This window comes from Oryctolagus cuniculus, chromosome 5 (assembly GCF_051225735.1).
Source record: "Oryctolagus cuniculus isolate XC-2025 breed Fujian yellow rabbit chromosome 5, ASM5122573v1, whole genome shotgun sequence".
Taxonomy (NCBI): domain Eukaryota; kingdom Metazoa; phylum Chordata; class Mammalia; order Lagomorpha; family Leporidae; genus Oryctolagus; species Oryctolagus cuniculus.
Genome location: NC_142871.1, coordinates 130,716,073 through 130,739,942, shown reverse-complemented (window position 1 = coordinate 130,739,942; position 23,870 = coordinate 130,716,073). Strand labels below are relative to the sequence as shown.

Below are 23,870 nucleotides of genomic sequence, written 5' to 3'. Positions count from 1 at the left end.
ACCTCTTTCCCCATAGGTAGATGCAGATGGCCAGGGAGGTTGGGTGGCTTGGCTGGTGCAGGAAGATGTGTGCATATATAATCATGTGTTTCCTTGTTTAATCCCTTCAGTGGCTCCCACTGCTGTGAGGACAATTCCTAAACCCCTTCCCGAGGCCCTGAGAACCCCTGACTCTCATTCTCTCTCTTGACACCTGGATTCCCCAGATGTACAGAGGTGCCAGTTTCTTACTGTGCCAGTCTCTTTTGGCCTCCTAAATCTTCCTTTTATTTCCCAGGCGAATCCCTACTATTTATTCAGGTTTCCGTTTGGATATTTCTTTCTCTGCATGCTCCCTCAGGCCCTCTAGACTAGGATAGGTCCTCCTCTACGTGTTTTCATAAACCTTGAATTTCTTTAGTATCGCTTTTCATACTTTATTGCAATTACCTCTTTCATTATTTGTCATTTGCTCTTTTCTGTAAACTTCCCCAGAGGCAGAAACGATGTCTGTCTTTGTTCACCCAGCACAGGTGTCGAGCACAAGAAGGACTCAATAGATATTTGCTAAATGAAGTAGGATCGGTTCATGAATAAGTAAATAAAACTGCCCTGTATGCTTATGTTTTGTGCTATTGCAATTCAGTATGTAACCTTTTTGTATCTCATGTTTTTAAGGTAAAAATGCATATCAAATCAGTTACTGATTTTGAATGGCTAAAGCAGAGTAGATTTTATTTTAAAGAAGATTTGGATCAAACTGTGGTATCTATTACAGATGTTGATTTTATTTACCAAAATGAATTTCTGGGATGCACTGATCGTCTTGTTATCACTCCATTAACAGATAGGTAGGAAACTCACTTTTTGTTATGCCATTTTGTAATTAAATAATGTGCTTGAGATTGTTCTAAAATTGCATTTGAAATATTAACAAAAGCATATCTCTGTCATGTTGGGACTGTGCTAGCTCATCAAAGTCAGGCTAATAACAAAAATAACCATAACTGTTACTTAAATGTATGTGTACATTAAATTTTTATGAAGTAGAAAAGATAAAAGAATAAAAGCAAGCTTGAATTTTTATTGTAAGTAATTTAATAATGAATTTTAGATTGCAAGATGGAAAAGTATTCCTAGAACCATCAAGGAAGTCATTAGAATTGCAAAGAAGAAAGGTACCTTGGAGATCATCTAATTCAATCTCCTAGTTTTTCAGATGTGAAAACTGATACCTAAAATGAAGTTTCTTGGGCAAGTCTGAATAATCAGTCAATGGAAAGTTCCCTTATAATTCTTTCCAGTCTAGGCAAGGAATGATCTTCTCATCTTTACACATGTGTTTACCACAGTACTCAGCTCACTGTACGGTACATAGAAGACAGTGTTTGTAGAGTTGACTTCAATTTGTTAATAGAACACTTAGTTCTGCCATTACTTTAAACACGGCTGCCTCCAGGTAGAATGATGGCATAGTCAAATTACATCTTCAGCCTTCTCGTGATTGACCTTAAACTCTGCCTTTTACATCCCCTGTACCACAAATTTGTTAGTTTTCTCCTCCACTGGTATTTACATGTTAAGTTCAATGTCTCACGAAGGTTTACTAAATTTTACTTAGAAAAAAACATAACAGAAGCCGAAGCATGGACATTAGGAGGTTCATTGTATTATTATTTGCTCTTCTCTAAATGAGTGAAACATTTCATCATTGAATGAATTATTTGCAATTCTGTGTTGAAGTGGTCTTGTGAAAGCCAGTACAGGCCGGTGCCGCGGATCAATAGACTAATCCTCTGCCTGCAGCTCCGGCACACCGGGTTCTAGTCCCAGTAGGGTGCCAGATTCTGTCCTGGTTGCTCCTCTTCCAGTCCAGCTCTCTGCTGTGGCCCAGGAGCGCAGTGGAGGATGGCCCAAGTACTTGGGCCCTGCACCCGCATGGGAGACCAGGAGGAAGCACCTGGCTCCTGGCTTTGGATCAGCACTGTGCACCGGCCGCAGCGGCCATTGGAGGGTGAACCAACGGAAAAGGAAGACCCTTCTCTCTGTTTCTCTCTCTCACTGTCCACTCTGCCTGTCAAAAAAAAAAAAAAAAAAAAAAAAAAAAGGCCAATACATGCATGGTTTCCCAGTTTTGTGATATCGTGTGGGTAGCTTGTCATCAGCCATTGTGGAAATAGTTTTTTTTTTTTAAGATTTATTTATTTATTTGAAAGTCAGGGTTACACACAGAGAGAAGGAGAGGCAGAGAGAGAGAGAGAGGTCTTCCATTCACTAGTTTACTCTCCAGTTGGCCACAATAGCTGGAGCTGTGCCAATCCGAAGCCAGGAGCCAGGAGCTTCCTCCAGGTCTCCCACGTGGGTGCAGGGGCCCAAGGACTTGGGCCATCTTCTATTGCTTTCCCAGGCCATAGCAGAGAGCTCGATCAGAAGTGGAGTAGCCTGGACTCAAAGTGGCATCACTGCAGGTGGCGGCTTTACCCGCTAAGCCACACTGCTGCCCCCTGGAAATAGTTATACCAAAGAAATGGACAAACATGAAAACCAGGTCTGCTTTTTCCCCGGAGAGCCAGTTGTTAAGCACCTGCCAGCACACCACTGTATATTTGGTTTGCCCACTGACCACAAAGGAAGGTCAGGGTTGAGGGCTTTGGAGGTTTGTCTAAAGAAATTTTGTGGTTCGCTGGGCAACTTTTAGTGAATATCCAGTACCCTGGTCTTGTTTAGTCGTCTCTTTAATGTGTGCTGCTCAAACTCTAAAATAAACAGGCCCATTACAGTCACATTGCATTTAGCTGGTACTTTTCTGTAACATGTATTACCCCATATTCACAAAGTTTTGTCTGATTAACACTTGCAGATGCTATATCACGCTAGCACAAGCTTTGGGAATGAACATGGGAGGTGCTCCAGCAGGACCTGCGGGCACGGGCAAAACAGAAACCACCAAAGATATGGGAAGGTGTTTGGGAAAATACGTGGTCGTGTTCAACTGCTCAGATCAAATGGATTTCAGAGGCCTAGGAAGGATTTTCAAAGGCAAGTGTTCAATTATTGTCAGACAATATTGCATTATTTTCAGTGGCTTGATTTTTATTTTCCTTTAATGTTTTCTAATATAAATGTAAAGTGACATCACACATAGTGAACATTAGTATATATTGATCCATAATAAAAAATGGGAGAATAATATCAATTTCCTATGATTCAGTGCTGTTGGCAGTGTAGTGGTCCATGTGCTGGATGGGTATTAGATTTTGAAGATACAACCAATGCATAATTGCCTGAAACAATAGTGGAGGAGATATGGCCAAGATATCAAGTTGGTGGCACATGTGACTTCATTCCTGCATAAATTCCACTGAAATGAAAGATTTTAACAAAAGCATAGCAACACTGGAAAACAAGTAGGGAAGAGGTTGGTGGACATCTGTAGATAGGAAACCTTGAGAAAATCCTGAAGGTTGGTAGCAGTGATTTTAGATGGACAGAGGAAAAAATGTTAGAGGACAATCCAAACTCAGAGCTCAGCCTTTGGCAGTCTCTGTTTCCTGTCTACATGTATTCTCTTGGGGTCACACTCAGACCCAAGCTTGACTCCCAGATTTCTCTCTCTAGCTCAGAATTTGCTTTGAAACCCGGACTTTATCTGCGCAACTGCCTACTTGACATCTCTACTTAAATGTCTAACAGGTCCACGTTCATCATATCCAAAACCAACCTCTTTAGCTCCTTCTCTGTATCTGCTCCTTCCTCAATCTTGCCCGTTTCACTAAATGACCACTCCATTCTTCCTGGTACTCAAAAAAATACCTTTGATTTCTCTTTATTCCTCTCTTCCTCTCCTACTCACATTTAGTTTGTCAGCAAATATTCTTGGTTCTCCATTCAAAATATACCCCAAGTTGGATCACTGCTGCTGTCATTGTAATTCAAAGCCACTATCACCTCTCACCTGACTCATTCCAGTAAGCCTCCTAATTGGTTTCCCTGTGTCTACCCTTGCCCCCTTGACCCTAGTCTCAAATCAGCACCACAGGCATCCTGGTACATGTAACTCAGGTCCTGACACTCCTGCTAAAAGTGGTCTAGTGGCTTCAGAGTGAAAGCCAGAATCCTCACACTGGACTTGGGCTGTCTTGCCTGATTACTCCACGCCTCCTCACTTCCCATTGCATTGTTCTGACCGTCTGACTACACCACCTAATATTCTCCCCTTGATCTCTCTGCTGTAACCATATCAGCCTGCCTGATGTTTCTTGTACACTAGAAGCTTACGTATTTTTTAGAACGCAGATCCTGGATGTTCCTTAGATTCCTCTCCCAGACACTCATTCACATGATCATTTGATTAATTTGATCATTTGATTTCACTGGGTCATTTGATTAAGATCCACGGCAAAGTCATACCGACAAAGATCTTGAAGCATTCTCTTTGAGATGAAGTATAAAGTTCTTATTTTTATTCCAGGTTGAGCATCCCCAGTCAAAAAATCCAGAATCTGAAATGTTTCAAAATCCATAACCTATTGAATGCTGGCATGATGCTCAAAAGATTTTGGATTTTGGAACAATTTGGGCTTTGGATTTTCAGATTAGGGAAGGTCAATCAGCAAAAACTCTATGCAGATTTTCTAAAATTAAAAATGGGAAGCACTTCTGGCTCCAGGCATTTTGGATGGGAGATGCTCAGCCTGTGCTTGTATTCATCATTGCGTCACGGTCCTAGCCGGTACAGTAGGAATGACAACAACAAAAATACAAGGGTTGAGAAGAAAGAAATGCAGTATTTACAAATGATAATAGTAAGACTGTAAAGAAAATTCAACAAATCCACAGAAAAATATAATTTAAAAAGTTTACTGGCATATGAAACCAACACACAAAATCAGCTTTATAACCCAGAAAAAATAGACAGTGAAAATTGCAGAACTATCCTATTTAGAAAATAATTAAGAGATTGTGGTATTGCTGTAGGGATAGATAAATAGACCAGCAGAATATAACAGAGAATGCAGAAATGGGTCAAGGACACTGGAGATATGACAAAGAAGGTACTGTAAATCAGTGTTGAAGGGAGGGGTTTTATAATAAATAATTCTGAGATAATATGTAATTAATATTTGACACCACACATGAAAGTCTCTTATGGGAGCTTAAATGCCTAAATGTGAAAGGTAAAACTGTGTTGGTTTTCAGAAGGTAACTAAAGAAAATAGCTGTATTTTTAGAACAGAAAACCTTTTTAAAATATGAAAATAACAAATCACAAAAGAAAAGAATGATGCATTTGTCTGTTGTAAGTTAAAAACTTCTATTCATCAATGAATATCAACGATAAGAAAAAGAAAAAAAAAGAAAAGCCATGTCAGAAATTTGGAAAAGACATTAACAGCATATATAGTCTATAAAGAGTTAGCATCCCAAGTATATGAATACTGTGTATGAGCAAAAGATATCCCAGTAGAAAAATGAGGAAAAGGCATTTTATGCATGAAGAAGAATGAATGACTAGCAACCAAAGCAATGTTTATTGCTATGACAGTCTGCTTAGTGTGATTAGAGTCACACTTAGTATGACATTGTCAGGGACACAGAGCCACAAAGACACTGCTCCACTACTGGTGGAAGAGTAGTCCTTTCTGGAAATCAGTTGACTTTGCTTTAAAAAGCATACATATGTATCGTTAGCTGTCCCACCTCCTGGTTCATATTCAGATATGCTGCACTTGCTGCCCCAAGGCCATGGGTAGGAATGATCATATGTTCATGCAACATCCACCTGCAAACAGCCCAAGTGTCCTCTATGGTGGTGTGGATACACAAGTTGTGAGTGTATATTTTGTATATTACATATAAAGGAATGGAAAAATACACACACATGTGTATAAAATTCTGCATAGCAATTCTGTAAAAAGGAGTAACTACAACAAGATTCATTGACACAAAGCAATCTCACAGAGAGAAGAAAACAAGCCTCACAAAAGTATGGTATGAGTAAACTTAGCATTCAAAAATAGGTAAAACTAAGAATAAGTTATTTAGATGTGTATAGACATAAGTAATAAAAAGGAAAAGAAAAGGAAGAAAATAATGATTCCTGCGAAGCTCAGATGTAAGGCGGGAGGGGTGGGGAGATGTAGTTGAGGAGGAAGTTACTGGAGTTTCTTTTTATTAACTATCACGCATTCACTCGCTCAGCCCTTCCTTTGAATGGGATGTGATGGTGTCCCTGTGCTAGACACCCAAGGGATTGCTCATCTAGCTCCTGCCTGTATTTACTTGGCTGTTTAATTTTATATCTTTATAATGTGATCTATACTTATATATGTGTGTATATGTATAGAAGTATATGTATATAATTGAAATCCATACCACACACCTTTTGAAGAGCTCACATATGCATGGATCTCATATTTTTTGTCTGCCAGAATAAACCTACCTTTTGATTTCATTTTCCATGAATTTTTTTGAGGTATCCTCAATTATATAGTCTTCATGTGAGATTTCTCCACTTAAGAAAGGGAATAAACAGAAGCTACCGATTGAGAGAAGGCCCTTAAACATGTAGCGCTCACAACAGATGAATAGCCAGTGTTAAAGACTCCTTTCACATCACTGAGGAACACAAAATAAAACGTTATAAGATGCCACTCTCACCCCCGCCAGAGTGGCAAAAATGGAAAAGGCTGACAAAGCCACTGCTGGTGAGACTTGTGGAGGTGTTCGTTCTCGGGACTTCAGTGTGCGGGGCGTGGTAGAGCTGCTTCCAAAACCAGCTTGGCAGCCGGAAGTGAATGTGAGGATGCACGTAATCCTTGACCCAGCATTTCTGCAGAAGTCGTGAGCAAGACTGCTATGCTGCTGTTGCAAATGATCAGGAACGTCCCAAATATCCACTGGGAGGATGATGACTTTTTAAGCTGGTGTATTTGCGTAATGGAATACCTGCACAATGCAGCATTTTAAAACGGTCAATTATATCTGTATATTATCAGTGTAGAAAAATAATATTGAGCAAATAAATCAAATTATGGAAGGATATATATATATATATATATATATACACACACACAGTGTTTTGGATATATACATAGAAATTTTGAATAAGCAAAATACATAGCTTCTGTGAATACATGCATAGAGCCAAAGGTTTAAAAGCAGGCATAGGACCCACTCACACAGATTTTAGGTTAGAAGTTATTTCTGACAAAGGAGGGATTGTAGATCCAAGAGGGACATTTATTAGCTAGAACTTTGTTGTTCTAATATTCTATCCTTTAAAATAAAATCTGAAGCAAATTGTTAAGATCTGATGAGTGGGTTCATAGCTGTCCACTATACTATTCTTCATAATGACCTGTGTGTTGAAACATTTCTGAAACCCCCCAAACTATTTACTTATCAAATGGAAGGTTCTGTGGCTCAGTCTTCCCTGAGAGTTGGGGATGGTAGAGTGAGCAGAGTAGGACACAAGGAAACCCTTGCCTACCCAAACTGGAGTCCAGAAGGCTGTCTCCCATTTTTCCTTTCTGTGCAAATGTTGTAACCCAGCTCTCTGAAATGGGACTCATCCCAGATGGGGGCTTGTGCCAGAGAGGCGAGGCAAGAGATGGGTCAGTGTGCAAGCCCCTTGCCTGGAAGGAGGGGCCTATCGCCCCTCCCTCTGCAAATCACCAGATGCAGACATGCTTCCTGCAAACAGGGATTTGCATTTGGGACGAGGAAGTACACACTGAAAAATCATCATTCAGGGAGAACAGAGTCCCATAAAACATCTGAAGAACCTAGGGAAGCACCCAAGACAGTGAAGAGACCTGGCTGCTAAATTGAATTAACAGAGCAGAAGAAAATTCAATCGTGAAATTAATAGCTTCAAAGAGATTCCAGAATTTATCACATTCAATCGATTTAAAACATGAGCTGTTGTAAGAAAAGTAACAGTTGGAATTCTTGGAAATTGAAACTGGAACACACACACACACACACACACATTCAAGTTGGAATATCTAGCCAAGAGAACACCATGCAAAGACAAAGAGATGGAAAGTTTGGCAGAAACACTTAAGAGGCCTAGGGATAGATAGAGAAATGCCAATATCCGTCTAAAGGAAATTCCTACAGGAGAGAGGAGAAAGACTGAGATGGAGGTAGCAGTAATGAAAGAAACAGGAGCATTTTGCAGAAGTGAAGGTAATGGAGTTTCCATCCTTCGAGATTAGACAGGAGCAGTGTGCACGATATCCAGATCCTTCTCTGTGCTGGGTTTTATAAGAAATAAATAAAAATCCCCTTGGCCGTTCTCTGGTTCACCCTTCATCTTGACATTTCTATTTCATTGCAATAAAAAGGAACAGAGAGATCTGACCCAGCCGGGGCATCTCTTATTTTGTGAGTTTCCCTAAACACGTTGGCTCCCTCCTCCCCATCCCCACTGAAGGTGACATTTCCACACTGCATCGAATTGTGTCACCCTTCAGCGTCCCTGGGTATAATGAGGTAGCTACATGTTCATGTTGGCTGTGTACCTTTTTCGCTGTCTTGGTGGTGCTAAACAAATAATTAAACCTCTCTTTATTACTGAAATTAAATAGGTTTTTATAAATAGCCAGATATGGAAGTTTACATAAATTATATTTCAGTATATGATTGTTTGGGAGCACTTTATAAAAATGATTGTATAAGATCAAATAAGACCTGTAAGAAGAGCAAAACTTTACAAATTAACTGTTTTTCATGCCAGGTCTTGCACAGTCAGGTTCCTGGGGCTGCTTTGATGAGTTTAACAGAATCGAACTGCCTGTCTTATCAGTGGCGGCCCAACAAATTTATATTGTTTTGACAGCAAGAAAGGAGAGAAAGAAGCAGTTCATTTTTTCTGATGGTGATTGTGTTGATTTAAATCCAGAGTTTGGAATCTTCTTAACAATGGTGAGGATAAAGGTTTTAATTGCAATCTGATTGGTTTAATTTCTATAGAATCAAATGAAAGGAAGCATGTATCGGTGGGTAAATGACCAGGAGTCATGCGATATTCTCTCTTACTCCAGGATTTTTTAGAGTATTGGAAATAGCTCACTCAGAAGATAAAATAATAATGTGTTAATGATAGTAGTTATTGATTATTGAGTATTTATATGCGAAGCTGACAGCTTTATGTTTTAGCATAACTCCTGCTGCACTGCAGGTACTCCACAAGGATCAGTTTCTCCCTCATGCCTTTGTCCATTGTGGGTTGACCTCGGTGGAGGTGGAGAGGCCAGGGTCTGTGTTATATGTCTTTACTGTGGTACTCAGGCTGACAAGTAGGCACTGTTTCAGTTATTACTGATTCCCACTGCAAAAGAAAAAGGGAACATGAAGCATTGTGCCCTGGGGGTGGGTATGTGGCCTAGTGGTTAAGATACCCATATCCCTTATTAGAGTACTAGTGTTCAATACCTGGCTCCAGCTTCCTGCTAATGCAGATCCTGGGAGGCAGCAGTGACGGCTCAGGTCCCTGGGTTCCTGCCACCCATGTGGGAGACTTGGGTTGAGTTGATGGCTCATTTTGTGGGCATTTGGGGAGTGAGCCAGCAGATGGGTGCACTCTCTCATTGTTTCTTCTTTCTCTCTGGTTTTCAAATAAGTTAAACAAACAAACAAATAAATAAATATGTGCTTTTGCTCTTGGAATTTCTGCCCAGAGAGACAAGTAATTTGCTAAAGCTAGTGGCATAGACACAGCTAGCTTCAAGGAGGGCAGAAGAGCACAGTCCTATCATGGGATTGGAAAGAGGGAGAAACTCAAGTGTTTGACAATATGACTGTCACGTGCACACCAGCTCATCTTAAAGCTACAGTCACCCTTTGAGGTGATATTTTATAGCTGAGGTTGCTGGGCCTCAGGAAAGCTTAAAAAACTGGCTCAAGGTGCTACAGAAAGCATCTCTATTTTTAGCAAAGAGTTAATGATTTTTTTTTAGATTTATTCATTCATTTGAAAGTAGGGGTTACAGAGATGCAGAGAGAGGTCTTGCATCGGCTGGTTCACTCCCCAACTGGCCACAATGGTCAGAGCTGCACCAATCTGAAGCCAGGAGCTTCTTCTGGGTCTCCCATGTGGGTGCAGGGGCCCAAGGACTTGGGCCATCTTCTACTGCTTTTCCAGACCACAGCAGAGAGCTGGATTGAAAGTGGAGCAGCCGGGACTTGAACCGGCACCCACATGGGATGCTGGTACTGCAAGCAGTGGCTTTACCTGCTATGCCACAGCGCTGGCTCAGCCCCAGATCACTGAGATTTGATTCAGTTGTTTGAATTAACTTCCTAAAAACCAACATCAAGGATGTTTCACTCCCAGGGTATTTTTTTAAATGATGCTTTGAAAGTCAAGGAACCCTTATAAATATGGCTGCAAGGAATAATTGAAGAGGTGAAATAAGAATTACCTAAGTAAGCTAATCAGTATAAAGTTCTGTTTTCTCCTCTCTTTTAATAACCTATTTTAGAGCACAATTATTTACGTATTTATTTATTTTTCCATTCTTTCATTTTCTATCTTTTAAACCAATAGACAGATGCTTATTTTTTCCTTCTTAGAATTGTGTGGGTGATTTTAGTAATGAATGAATTGGAGCTACCTAAAAGGAGGTGATGTGAGTATGTAAAATATGGATGGCCCAATAATACACATTTTTGAGAAAACAAGGACATTTTATGGACCTAATTTTTTTTTCAATACCATCTTATAGTCTGATTGAAAGGTTTGAATTGTATTGAGGAAATTATACCAAACAGCTGAGAATTAAATATATTTCAACTTTCAGAACCCGGGATATGCTGGGCGCCAGGAACTACCAGAAAATTTAAAAATCCAGTTTAGAACCGTTGCTATGATGGTTCCTGATAGACAGGTATGTAGTGGACTTAAAAATGTGCAAGAGTTTATGTCCTTACCTGTTTTCCACTAAAACCATTGACAAATTGTTAACCATATTAATTTTCAGATCATCATGCGAGTTAAACTTGCAAGCTGTGGGTTTCTTGAAAATGTTATCTTGGCTCAGAAGTTTTACGTTCTTTACAAACTCTGTGAGGAGCAGCTTACTAAACAGGTAACTTTCCATATCTGTTCACTCCCAAGCCATGAAATTAGTTTTTCATGTTGCAATTTTACCTTGATGCACACTAATTGGTGAGTCAAAGAAAATCTCATTGACTCTGTTCTAAAGTATATTTTAATTAATTTGTCCTACCGGCTATGTATTTTCAAACCCTTTTTATTAGGAAATAATTGTAGATTCACAGGAAATTGCAAATAAATATCCAGGAGTTATTCACCATTCACCTGCCTCCTCTGTGTTGACATCTTGTAACTGTAGTACAACAACAAAACCAAAAAAATGACACTGGGACAAACCACAGAGCTTATTAAGGTTTCACCAGTTATGCATGCCCTCATGTGCTCTAACTGTCACATGGATAGATTCGTGTGACCACCACCTAACCAAAATACAGAACTGTTCTATCACCCCCGGTTTCCCTCATGCTGCCTTTTACCCAGATTCCCTAACCAGTTGCAGCCAGTAGCCTTTTCTCCATATCTATAATTTTATTTCAAGAATGTTATATACATAAAACCATACATATAAGTACATATGTGACCTATTGGTCGTGCATTTGAAATTTATTTTTATGCAGACTGTGTGTGATTGTGTTGTTCTCAAATGGCGTTTAAGGTGTGAACAGGTTTTTTTCCCCCCATGGTGTGACCATTTCATTTGTCAAAGATGGGAGAATTGAGCTAATTAGTTTTTAGTTCAACCATTCGTATAGCATCTAAGTATCAGGAAATGTACCTATATGTACAGAGGGAATTGGCATTTGGGGTTTTTCAGTTAAGTAATCTTTTCCCCCTCTTTTCTCATTTTAGGTTCACTATGACTTTGGGTTGAGAAATATTCTCTCTGTGTTGAGAACACTTGGATCTCAAAAAAGAGCCAGGCCAGAAGATAGTGAATTAAGCACTGTCATGAGAGGACTGAGAGATATGAACCTTTCTAAATTGGTATCTTTCTTCCCTGAATTCACCTCTTTTCCAAGATTTTGACCTGATTTCTTTCTATCTGGCTGGCTTGAGCTGTGAGCACTAATAACAGCAGGGAAAATGGGTTTTGGACGCTTCCATTAGAGGGCAACTCCCCCCCATCTTGTATGACCATCAGGGACTGGACGTGGCTTTCCTAACCAGTTGTGCAGTTAAACAGAGAATCAGTGGACTTCAGCCCCAAAATTTCAATCCCCTTCTCTACCATTATTCATACTATAAAAGACATTCTAATTCTGAAAATCTGAATTCATAGGGCATCCCAAGAACTTGTTGCTTTCTCTGAATATGACTAGCTTATCTCAGATCAACACCATTCTTATTTTCCAAATATGTATTAGAAGTTAGCCATGGAAAGTAAGAAAGAGCTGTATCACTGCTTTCATGCTTGTCACAAGTATAGTTGGGTTATTTTGAACTCATGTGGTATTAGTTCAAGAGCTTCTACATCTACTTACTGTGTCCATGCTGTGGACATGTAAGATGGAGGAGCTCACAGCCTGATTACAAAACCTCACCGTTGCCAGCTGTATAGTTCCTTCCTATTATAAGGATTCTCAGGTGCGCTGTCTTGTTTGAGCCTCACGGGCACTCTGTGGACTGTGGATGGCCAGCTTGTTTATCATCACATTGCTCAGGTGTGAGCTGGGACTCAGAGACGTTGGAGGACTAACGTATAATCACAACAGCTGAGAAGCTGAAATGACAATCCATGAGAGTTTGGGATGCCAAATCCTTTGCTCCTTCCAGTACAGCTCACTGTCTCCCCTAGAAAATGGTGTTCTTGAAACTCCCAGACAAGTGTTCCAGAAAGCCTCAGGGAAGCCTTGGAGTAGGAGGAGAAATCAGAAGGAGTGGAACTTGGGGAAATGGAGCAGTCTGTGAACCGATATTCAAGACATGGCATGTAGGCTGCTCAACCTAGCACTTTTAAGAAAGGCAGAGGGGCCAGTGTTGTGGCATAGCAGGTGAAGCCGCCACCTGAAGTGCTGGTGTCATGTATGGGTACTGGCTTGAGTCCCGGCTGCTCTACTTCCTATCCAGCTTCATGTTAACGCCCTGAGAAAATATCAGAAGATGGCTGAAGTGCTTGGGCCTCTGCCACCCACATGGGAGACCTGGAAGAAGCTCCTGACTTTGGCCTTGCCCAGCCCTGGCTTAGGCCTTGCCCAGCCCTGGCTGCTGCAGCTATCTGGGAGTGACCCAGTGGATGGAAATCTCTATGTCTCCCTCTCTCTCTGTAACTTTGACTTTCAAACAAATAAATAAATCTTAAAAAAAAAGAAAAGAAAAGAAAAGGCAGAGCACTGCTTTCAGTTTTCCAGCCAAAGCTGGATAAAGTCACACAGGGTTATGGGTGTTTTCCTAATTTAAATGAAATGTTAATACGCTATTCTCATGGCTAGGGACTGTAAAATACTTGTTTTTAAGGTTGATGAGAATCCCAGTCGGTGAGAAGCAGAGCGTTCATGTGATAAAGCAATGAGATAAAATCCTAGAACAGCAGATGGAGGCTGGATTGTAAAAGATGTTGGCTGCCAAGGACCTTTGGTGCCCCGTGGATCCACTGGGAGTATTAGAGGATGCAAGTCTGATTGGGAGAGAAATAGCTGATTCTCTGGGCATAAACTGATAAGTGCTATGCACATTCCAGCTAGCTGGTAATATTTCTTGACGGAACGAGCAATCTTATTTAACCCTGTACCTCCTCAGGTTGATGAAGATGAACCCCTGTTCCTCAGCTTAATCAATGACCTGTTTCCAGGATTACAACTGGACAGTAGTACTTACACGGAACTGCAGGCTGCAGTAGCCAATCAGGTTCAGCTGGAAGGCTTGATTAACCACCCACCCTGGAACCTCAAACTTGTACAGGTAAGGAAAGTTTAATTGATTATCTGTATAATAGAAAGAATGTGTTACTGAAGATCGTCATGACTAAGCTAGGACGCAGGTTAGTTTTCCTTAGCATTAAAGCACCATGTGCACCTCATTGCAAGAGGAGTCCTCGGCGGGACATGTTTGTGTTTTTGGAGTGATGGCTTGGGAGTGCCCTGCTTCGTAGTAAGTAAGCTGTAATTTGCTGCAGCTTACTTGCACATGGTGAGAAGGTTGGGCGGGTGCCAGGAGCTCGGCGCACAGGGCCTCTTGTACCAGTCTGGCAGTGCTGCCTGAGGAATCCCGCGGGTGGGAACACTCCTTCACTCCCGCTTTGTGGTCGACAGGTTGTTTCCTTCACCTTCGCCTAAACTTCCGGTGCCTTTCTGTCCAGCCTTTTCCTTAGCTGAGATAAAAACCTGTGGCAGGGGCCGGTGCTGTGACACAGCAGGCTAAACCTCCACCTGCGGTGCCAGCAGCCACGTCCCGGCTGCTTCTCTTCCTATCCAGCTCTCTTGCTATGGCTTGGGAAAGCAGTGGAAGATGGCTCAACTGTTGGGACCCCTGCATCCATGTGGGAGACCCAGAAGAAGCTGTTGGTTCCTGGCTTCAGATCGGCTCAGCTCCTGCCATTGTGGACATCTGGGGAATGAATCAGCGATGAAGACCTTTCTCTCTCTCTAACTCTACCTCTCAAATAATTAAAATCTTTAAAACGAAGTAAAATAAAAAACTGTAGCAGGGACATGGGATCAAATCATTATGAGTTGTTGCTTTGGGAGAATTATCTGGACCTTTTGAAAAAAATGGAGGAGCTGAAATTGTGGCAAGTGTCAAAAACTTCATTTGAAAAAGAATAACAATTCTTAGTTTAACTTAGCTTTTTGCCAAATTATAAGCTGTGCAAGTGCATGACACATAGCCAAACCTTTCAAGGAAACATGGAGAGAAGTTTAAGGATTTTTTCATCACCTATGTATTGGGAACCATTTAAATTTTCTTAATTGCTGGGAGGCAATTTAAATATGATATGCATACAGTATACAGAGTATTAAACCACACCCCCCCCACCCCCGGTCATCTCAACGTGTTGCCATTAGAATAGTGGGCTCCATGTTGATGTCACAGAAACTACTTAGGCTCTTAGTAGATCTTGGATCCTTTTATGGTGTCTGTGTGTCCTCTGCCCAGTGTCCGTGTGCTTTTGCTTCTATCCGCAAAAGCGGGGACTGGAGCGATTTTGTGGCAGGCAGTGCCTGGGAGTTTATTTCCCACCTACCTCCAAACCATGCTCCCCTTGGAGAAGGACTCATGGGTGATGGACGGGAAAATCCAGCTCCCCTGCTTCAGGTAGGACAGTTACCGAGCTGTGACTTACACTGCAGAGTCCCCACAGGATTTGGCGGAAGTTTATTCTCTGCAGGTGTCTTCCATCACACCTTGCTTGGCTTCTTCCCATTTCCTGTTTGCTTCCCTGCTCCCTAATCCGTTTCTCCTGGGAACGCTCCCTAAGTCATCTGCGTATGAATCCTCATTCAAGATGTGCTTTTTGGAGGCAGGCATTTGGTGGAGTGGTGCAGACACTGCTTGGGATATTTTTATCCAGTATCAGAGTGACTGGGTTTAAGTCCCAGATCTACTTCCAATTCCAGCTGCTTGCAAATCCACTCTCTTGGAGGCAGCAGGTAATGGCTCTGATTGGTTGAATCCCTGCCATCCACGTGGGAGACTCGGATGCAGTTCTGGGCTCCTGGTTCTGATCTGGCCGAACCCTGACTATTGCAGGCATTTTTTTTTTTTTTTTAAGGAGAAGGAGAAGGATAGGAGAAAGAAGAAAATGTAACAGAAGGCCCTGTGAAACCTGGGTGTTCACTGCAATGCTTGCGCTGCTGCCTTCTACCACCAGGGGACGACATCATCACATTGGATGCATAGAGTTTCGGGTAGAACCGTTAGGTGTCAGCAAACCTAAATCACAAGGAGTAGTCATTTGAAAAGCAGTAACTAGATCCTGAATGCATTACTTCCGAAATGTGATTCAAGTCCCGCATTGACATGACTTTCTCACTTAGGCCATTTTATAAACTGGAGCTAATTTATATCTAGTAAAACAAAGAGGCTGTTTACCTCTTCAAAGGGGTGAATTAGTTACTTTAATAAAGGGCTTATTTCAAGCCTTTAACTTCCATCTAACTACCAAGAATGTCAGCAGGAGGCTCATAAATGATGGCTTTCAATTTCTTGTCTAATTGTGTAGTTATATGAGACATCTCTGGTTCGCCATGGCCTAATGACTCTTGGGCCCAGTGGTTCTGGGAAAACAACCGTTATCACCATTCTGATGAAGGCGTTGACAGAATGCGGAAGGCCTCATAGAGAAATGCGGATGAATCCAAAAGCTATTACTGCCCCGCAGATGTTTGGCCGGCTGGACACAGCTACCAATGACTGGACTGATGGGATTTTTTCTACTCTCTGGAGAAAAACGTTAAAGGCTAAGAAAGGTACACACATCCCTTCTCCGCGACCATTTCTCCCCTGCTAGTTCACTGAAAGCACAGTGTTTGTTTAAGTTTCTGTTTTAATTATAGGCAGGTGAAAATGATTGTCTGTTCTAATTGTTTGCAGGTGAAAACATTTTCCTGATTCTAGACGGCCCTGTGGATGCCATTTGGATTGAGAACTTAAACTCCGTGTTGGACGACAATAAAACGCTCACATTAGCCAATGGAGACCGCATCCCCATGGCCCCGAGCTGTAAGCTCTTGTTTGAAGTCCACAACATTGAGAACGCCTCCCCGGCCACGGTGTCTAGGATGGGCATGGTCTATATCAGCAGCTCCGCTCTCACCTGGAGGCCCATCTTACAGGTGGGCACCAGCGAGGCGCACCCTCTGTACAGCCCCTGACGGTCCGCCTGGGGCCTTCCCAGTAAGCAGATTGCTTCTCTGCTGCAGGCATGGTTGAAGAAGCGCACTGCGCAGGAAGCTACCGTGTTCCTGGCTCTGTACGATAAAGCATTTGAAGATACCTACACCTTTATGAAGCTGAACCTCAGTCCTAAAATGCAGCTCTTAGAATGCAACTACATCATGCAAGTAAGGTCATTTTTTGTACATTCACTGCTTAGATTTTGAGATTTCCTTTAGTTTTTGTTACTCCATTACGGTTTATAGGCATCTACAAGAGAAAACCCCAGGCAGTCTGTAGAAATCTTTTTATAATGTGGCTGTGAAGACTCTGAAAAAAGCTTGATTCCTTTTGGAGAACTTATTAATGATTTGACCATCGTCTCTTTAGTATTTTTACTCTTTTTTGAGGGGAGGCTGTTATTATAAGAGGAAGGAGAGTGAATTGTCTTTTCTGCCATCAAATTTCATTTTAAATTTAATCTGTCCAAGAAAATGTGCCCAAGACCAACAAATAAATAGGCTAGCATTTTTACAGAAAAGTACCAAAAGGAGCCTGTTTCAATCTTTCCTTTGCAAATTTGGTATGTATGAGGTGGGGGGAACTGTGAGAGACAAATTCTCTGAGAAGTGGTTTGTAGTATTGTTTGTTCCGTACCCAGTTTTCCTGGGGGCTGAGGGAGGGGGCCCAGGCTGATTCATATATTTTAGGGGCTGTCCTCGTCCCAGTCTACAGGCGATCTCTCATGCCTCGTTCTTATACCGTGGTCCTCAGTGTAGGGGCTGTCCATCCATGAAGGCGGGCAGCTGAGACATGAAACACAAGGCCCAGGCCAGCGCTGTGGCACAGAAGGTTAAACCCCTAGCCTGAAGCGCTGCAATCCCATATGGGTGCCGGTTCTAGTCCCGGCTGCTCCTCTTCTGATCCAGCTCTCTGCCAGGGCCTGGGAAAGCAGTAGAAGATGGCCCAAGTCCTTGGGCCCCTGCACCCACGTGGGAAACCCGGAGGAGGCTCCTGGCTCCTGGCTTCGGATCGTCGCAGCTCCAGCTGTTGTGGCCATCTGGAGAGTGAACCAGCAGATGGAAGACCTCTCTCTCTGTCTCTACCTCTCTCCGTAACTGTCTTTAAAATAAATAAATGTTAAAAAAAAAAAAAAAAAGAAACATAAGGCCCACATCTGTGAATTGTGTGCAAGGTGCTTTTGAATGCAAAAGGGAAGCGAGATTTTTCTCCTGAAATAATTTTGTTTTAGAAGATGAATCCTACTGTGGCAGTCAACTTGCTTCCCCATGCTCTGGGTCAGGCTTGCTTGTAAGGGCCAGGTAGTAATTGTTTTAGGCTTTGGCGAACTCTCTGTCTCAAGCGCTCCACTTTGCTGTTGTTGCACAAAAGCTGCTAGAACAGTGTGTCAGTGGGCGAGTGGGGCTGTGTTCTGATCAAACTTTATATGCCAAACAGGGGCCTGGCCCCTGGCGCCCGCAGTTTTCTGAGTCCTGTAAAATGTTAAAAAGATAAAATCTTTGATCTGAAAAATTTGGATAATCGATCTTTAGAAGCTGAAGTCATCTTGGGAAATACCTAGAAGAGGCCATTTGCTTTCCATCTCAGGAAACTGACACTCAGAGAACTCTGAGCTGGGGGGTGGAACCTTCCGGATTCCCCGTTCAGTGTCTTCCTGGCTTGGCCATGTGGCCTAAGGCAGCCTTTCTTTTAAATGCTGTTGGTTGTAGGACTGTGATCAAGTGCTGTCTTCCTGCGATGTATTTGCTTTAATCTCTCCTTCCTCTTTTTAATTTTATTATTACCTACGCTTTCCATTTTAAATTTAAAATTTTATTTTATTTTAAATGTCTCCAGTCTCTGAATCTTCTGGAAGGCTTAATTCCCTCCAAAGAAGAAGGTGGTGTTTCATGTGTTGAGCATCTTCATAAATTATTTGTGTTTGGCCTAATGTGGAGTTTGGGAGCCCTTCTGGAATTGGAAAACAGAGAAAAACTCGAAGCCTTTTTACGACACCACACAAGCAAGTTAGATTTACCAGATATACCTAAAGGCACAAATCAAACCATGTATGAATTTTATGTTACTGATTATGGTACGTACATATCTTACCATTGTATCTTAAATGAAATGACTTCTTTTGAGAAGTGGGAAAAAAACTTCCACAAGCTCTTCTGTGCAGAAATATTAAACCAATTATGAATAACAGTTGTTAATATCACTTTTAAAAGTGTGTATTTGAGTATGTGAACACTGGTAGAATTTCACAGATCTGCCATGCAAAGAACCTATATAGAGACTCCTGATGTCTTTTTCTTGTGGTGTGAACTAAGTAAAATCTGGCACAGATAAATTGGCAGTAACCCTGGCACCATCTGCTTTCTGATGCTTCAAGGAGAAAGGTAGTGACATCAAGAACACAAATTCTTTGGGATCAGCACTGGTTAAGCCACTGTCTGCAGAGCTGGCATCCAATATGGGCGCTGGTTGGAGTCCCAGTTGCTCCACTTTGGATCCAGCTCCCTGCTAATGTGCCTGGGAAAGCATTGGAAGATGGCCCAAGTGATTGGGCCTTTGCACCCATGTAGGAAACCCAGACAAAACTCCCAGCTCCTGGCTTCTGCCTGGCTCAACCCTGGCCTTTGCTGCCATTTGGGGAGTGAACTAGCAGATGAAAGATCGACACCCCCACCCCCCCCCGCCTTTTCTCTGTAACTCTACCTTTCAAATAACTCTAACTCTACTTTTTAAATAAATAAACATTTAATTCAAAAAAAGACATGTCAGAATGGGCAGAGAATGTTCCCAGCAGGTGGGATCCTCCTTCCATGTAGCAGACTCATCAAAGCCTGGCAGGGCTTACCTTACCTTTCCTTCAAGAAATGCCCATGGACTTGGTGCTTTTATCCATAGCCCAGGCTGCAATTCTTCTAAGCCCCAGAGAAGAAAACATGTTTCCTAAACACCTGTGCTTTTTCCTAAAATGCCAGTGGTGTTTTATTTGTTTTAATGTAAACTGAAATGGATAAATGGAACTGGAGAGTAGGCAGCAGCGACAACATTTTGAAAGCAAGAAGGTAGAAAGGTGTGCAGCAGTTGATGTGGCCCACGGGGCAAAGGTGAGTCCTACACCGGCTGTGGGAAGAGCTGAGAAGCAACTCAGCCTGCAACACAGAACCTGCTTTTCTTAAAAGAGCAGAGCGCTGATATTTCTGCCATTTTCTTTCAAGTAGCCAGCACTTTGTTTCTGTATGTTTAGATGATGCCGCTTTCATGGTTTTACTGGAAATGTCAGCAAAAGGTTGACAACCATCTAGACTCATTTTCCTTTTCCAAAGGGGTTCTGAAATCGTTTGTTGACTAAAATGTTGGGCATTTGCAGGCATCCAGGCTTGCCACCCAGAATAACTGCTTTTGCTGAGAGTATGTGCCTGAGAAATGAACCAAGAGGTTACAGATTTAGGGGTGACACAGGGCTCCATCATATCTACTCCAGACGATTTCTAGCCTGTCCTTCAATATCTCAGCCTTTACCCATTCATCCATTCATTCATCCTTCTCCCCCTTTTTTGGAGAGGTTTATTCTATTTTTAGATTTCAAAGTGAAGGGATGGGCATTTGGTCTGGTGGTTAAAACACTAGTTAAAGCGCCCATGTCCCACATCAGAGTGCCTGGGTTCAATTCCCAGCTCTGGTTTCTGATTCTAGCTTCCTGTCCGTGTAGACCCTGGGAGGCTGTGATGATGGCTTAATAATTGGGTGTCTGCCACCCACATGGGAGACCTGGACGGTATACTCAGTTCCCAGCTCCAGCCTCTGCTCAGTCCCAGCTGTCACAGGCATTTGGGGAATGAGCTGATGGATGAGAATGCTCTCTTTTGGATTTCTCTCTCTCTCTCTCTCTCTCTCTCTCTCTCTCTCTCTCTCCCTGTGTCTCTGTCACTGTCTTTCAAAATTATATATGGAGACTTCTGCTTCTAGACAAGATGAAGTATTGGACTGGGTTTAACCTATTACTTTAGAAAGCCTGAAAACTGGATAAAATATGTGAAGCAATGTTTTCCAGACGCAGGCCGACAGGTAGTACAGGACTGAGAGCCCTGAGAGGTAGACAGGGGATCGTACCAGCTGCCTGCAGGAGGAGGTTTCCAGCAGCAGGGCTGCAGGGAGCAAACGCAACAGAACCTGTTCTTTCACCAAAATGAGGAGTCAAGAGATGGATTCTGGGGAGACCCAGGTGGCTAGGGTTTGCAGGACAGAGCACTCCCAGAGGAGGGTTCTGCTCAGAGAGCAGGTGCCAGAGGACAGCAGAAACGGAGAGACAAATCTGCAGTTGGAGTAAAGGTGTTGATACTCTCTGACTGTGACTGAGAAATAGAATTAGTAAATGTATAGATGATTTGAACAACACTATCAACCCATTTTATTAAAAAGTCCAGCCACAGACTGGTAAAAATACTTGAAAAATATATACATCTGCTAGAAGAATTTTGTCCAGAATATATAAAGAGCTTTGTAATTAAATAACAAGCTGTGGACAACCAACCCAAATTAAAAAATGGGCAAGAAATTTAGACTGATACTTTACCAAGTAAGATATATGAATGATGAACAAAGCACGTGGAATGATATCCAACATTACTGGTCATGAAGGCAAATGTGATTTAAAATCACAATGGAGGGCTGGCACCACAGCTCACTAGGCTAATCCTCCACCTGCAGTGCAGCACCCTGGGTTCTGGTCCTGTTGGGGTGCCGAATTCTGTCCCGGTTGCTTCTCTTCCAGTCCAGCTCTCTGCTGTGGCCCGGGAAGGCAGTGGAGGATGGCCCAAGTGCTTGGGCCCTGCACCTGCATGGGAGACCAGGAGGAGGTACCTGGCTCCTGGCTTCAGATTGGCACAACGCGCCGGCCTTAGTGGCCATTTGGGGGGGTGAACCAACAGAAGGAAGATCTTTCTCTCTCTCTCTCTCACTGTTTAACTCTGCCTGTCCAAAAACAAAACAAAACAAAACAATAAAATCACAATGGAATATCATTCCACCATCACTAGAACAGCACAGTTAAAAAGATTAATAATATAAAATGTTGGCAAAAATGTGTAGAATGAGATTCATAGACTGCAAAATGGTACAACCACTTTGGAAAACAGTCTGGCAATTTCTTACAAGTTAAACACAGACTTACCATATGACTTACTTATTTTGTAAGACACATGAAATTGAGGCTATTACTACAATAATTAATATTTGCTTTGCTAGTATTAGATGCATGCTCTTTCCATGTACTCTATGTGACAATAACTTTCTTGGTACAATCCTGAATCATAATATAAATTTTGAAGATATCTAAAGTGACAGTGAAACTTAACAATGTAATACCAACAATGAAAGTAATTCAATTTAAATGACAATAGTAGGAATTGCTGTGACCAAATTTGCCTTATAATTATAGATTATAAGGAGCATTGGCTGTGGTTCAATAGGCTAATCCTCCACCTAGCGGTGCTGGCACACCAGGTTCTAGTCCCGGTTGGGGCACCAGATTCTGTCCCGGTTGCCCCTCTTCCAGTCCAGCCCTCTGCTGTGGCCAGGGAGTGCAGTGGAGGATGGCCCAAGTGCTTGGGCCCTGCACCCCATGGGAGACCAGGAGAAGCACCTGGCTCCTGCCTTCGGATCAGCGCGGTGCGCCGGCCGCAGTACGCCAGCCGTGGTGGCCATTGGAGGGTGAACCAACGGCAAAAGGAAGACCTTTCTCTCTGTCTCTCTCTCTCACTATCCACTCTGCAAACAAAAAAAAAAAAAGGAGCATTGTAGAGACACCAAGATGTAAATATATTTTTATTAGAATTGATGAAATGTGATACTTATTACAGCAAAGATTGCAATTAGTAAAATAGAAGTTACTGCAAGTTAGGAGTCTGGACACTCTGTTATACTACATTACAATTTGGGGGTTAGGTTTTGTTCTCTCATCCTCTGTCCAGTTTCCAGTTGTCCCTTTTTTTGACTTTCTGGTCCTTTCTCTCTCTGTCACTGTCTCTCAAAAAAATTTATATATGGAGAATTCAGCGTCTAGACAAGATAAAATATTTCAGTCAAGGTAGCTTTCCTACAAGACACATATCATGTTGTTAGTTTTACCACCAGCTGATCCTAATTCCATTCCAGACCAGATCCCTAGATGAATGGATTAGTAATTTTAAAGCAAATTTAAATGTTCTATTCAGTTTATCTACTAAGATAAATCAGCATGTTTTCAGAAAAGGTTTTAAATGTTTAAATGATCCTATGGATTGCTCCTAGCACGTACACTTTCGTATTCTGAGATAACTTTCAATGACTGCAGTTTGATTAAGTTAAGATTTATTTATTCTATAGGTGATTGGGAGCACTGGAATAAGAAACTTCAGCCATATTATTATCCAACTGACAGTATTCCAGAATATTCATCCATTTTGGTTCCAAATGTTGATAATGTTAGAACAAATTTCTTAATAGACACCATTGCCAAACAGCATAAAGTAAGTTTAATAGTCTCTTAGATGTTTACAAACCGTGTAAGAAACTCATCTCTTTCTGCAGATAGAAAAATTGAGTTCCAACACAGGGACCTGGGAGGACTGACATTCAAGGAGAACAATTTTGGCAAATGAACTCAGGTTCTTCCCAGGATAGACTCTGATTCAATATTCCTGAACTTCTGACTCCCAGCTTGTTAAGGAAAGTGGCATAGCGAGTTAAGCAGCTGCTTGTGATGCCAGCATCCCATACTAGAGTGCTGGTTCAGGTCCTGGCTGCTCTGCTTTCCATCCTGCTTCCTGCTAACGCTCCTGGGAAGGCAGTGGAAGATGACCCCAGTGCTTGGATCCCTGCACCCTCCTGGGAGACCTGAGTGGAGCTCCTGGCTTCTGACTTCTCCCTGGACCAGCCCTTGCCATAGCAGCCATTGGGGGGAGTGAACTGGTAGTTGGAAAGTCTCTTTCTATCTGTCAGTCTTTTCCTTTCTGTCTCTCTG

At 42.1% G+C, this 23,870-nt stretch overlaps 1 protein-coding gene across 3 annotated transcripts in view; it reads left to right on the top strand.

The window, feature by feature from the left end:
* Nucleotides 1-23,870, top strand: part of DNAH8 (dynein axonemal heavy chain 8) — a 336,932-nt gene that overhangs the window by 140,531 nt on the left and 172,531 nt on the right. For all 3 annotated transcript variants that reach the window (XM_089333967.1, XM_089333968.1, XM_051854776.3), the window contains 12 exons: nt 658-830; nt 2,840-3,018; nt 8,723-8,910; nt 10,788-10,874; nt 10,968-11,075; nt 11,894-12,028; nt 13,781-13,942; nt 16,203-16,449; nt 16,574-16,815; nt 16,903-17,043; nt 18,713-18,950; nt 23,234-23,376. In XM_089333967.1, coding sequence (XP_089190093.1) covers nt 658-830; nt 2,840-3,018; nt 8,723-8,910; nt 10,788-10,874; nt 10,968-11,075; nt 11,894-12,028; nt 13,781-13,942; nt 16,203-16,449; nt 16,574-16,815; nt 16,903-17,043; nt 18,713-18,950; nt 23,234-23,376 — 2,043 coding nt within the window. The remainder of the gene's footprint in view (nt 1-657; nt 831-2,839; nt 3,019-8,722; nt 8,911-10,787; nt 10,875-10,967; nt 11,076-11,893; nt 12,029-13,780; nt 13,943-16,202; nt 16,450-16,573; nt 16,816-16,902; nt 17,044-18,712; nt 18,951-23,233; nt 23,377-23,870) is intronic.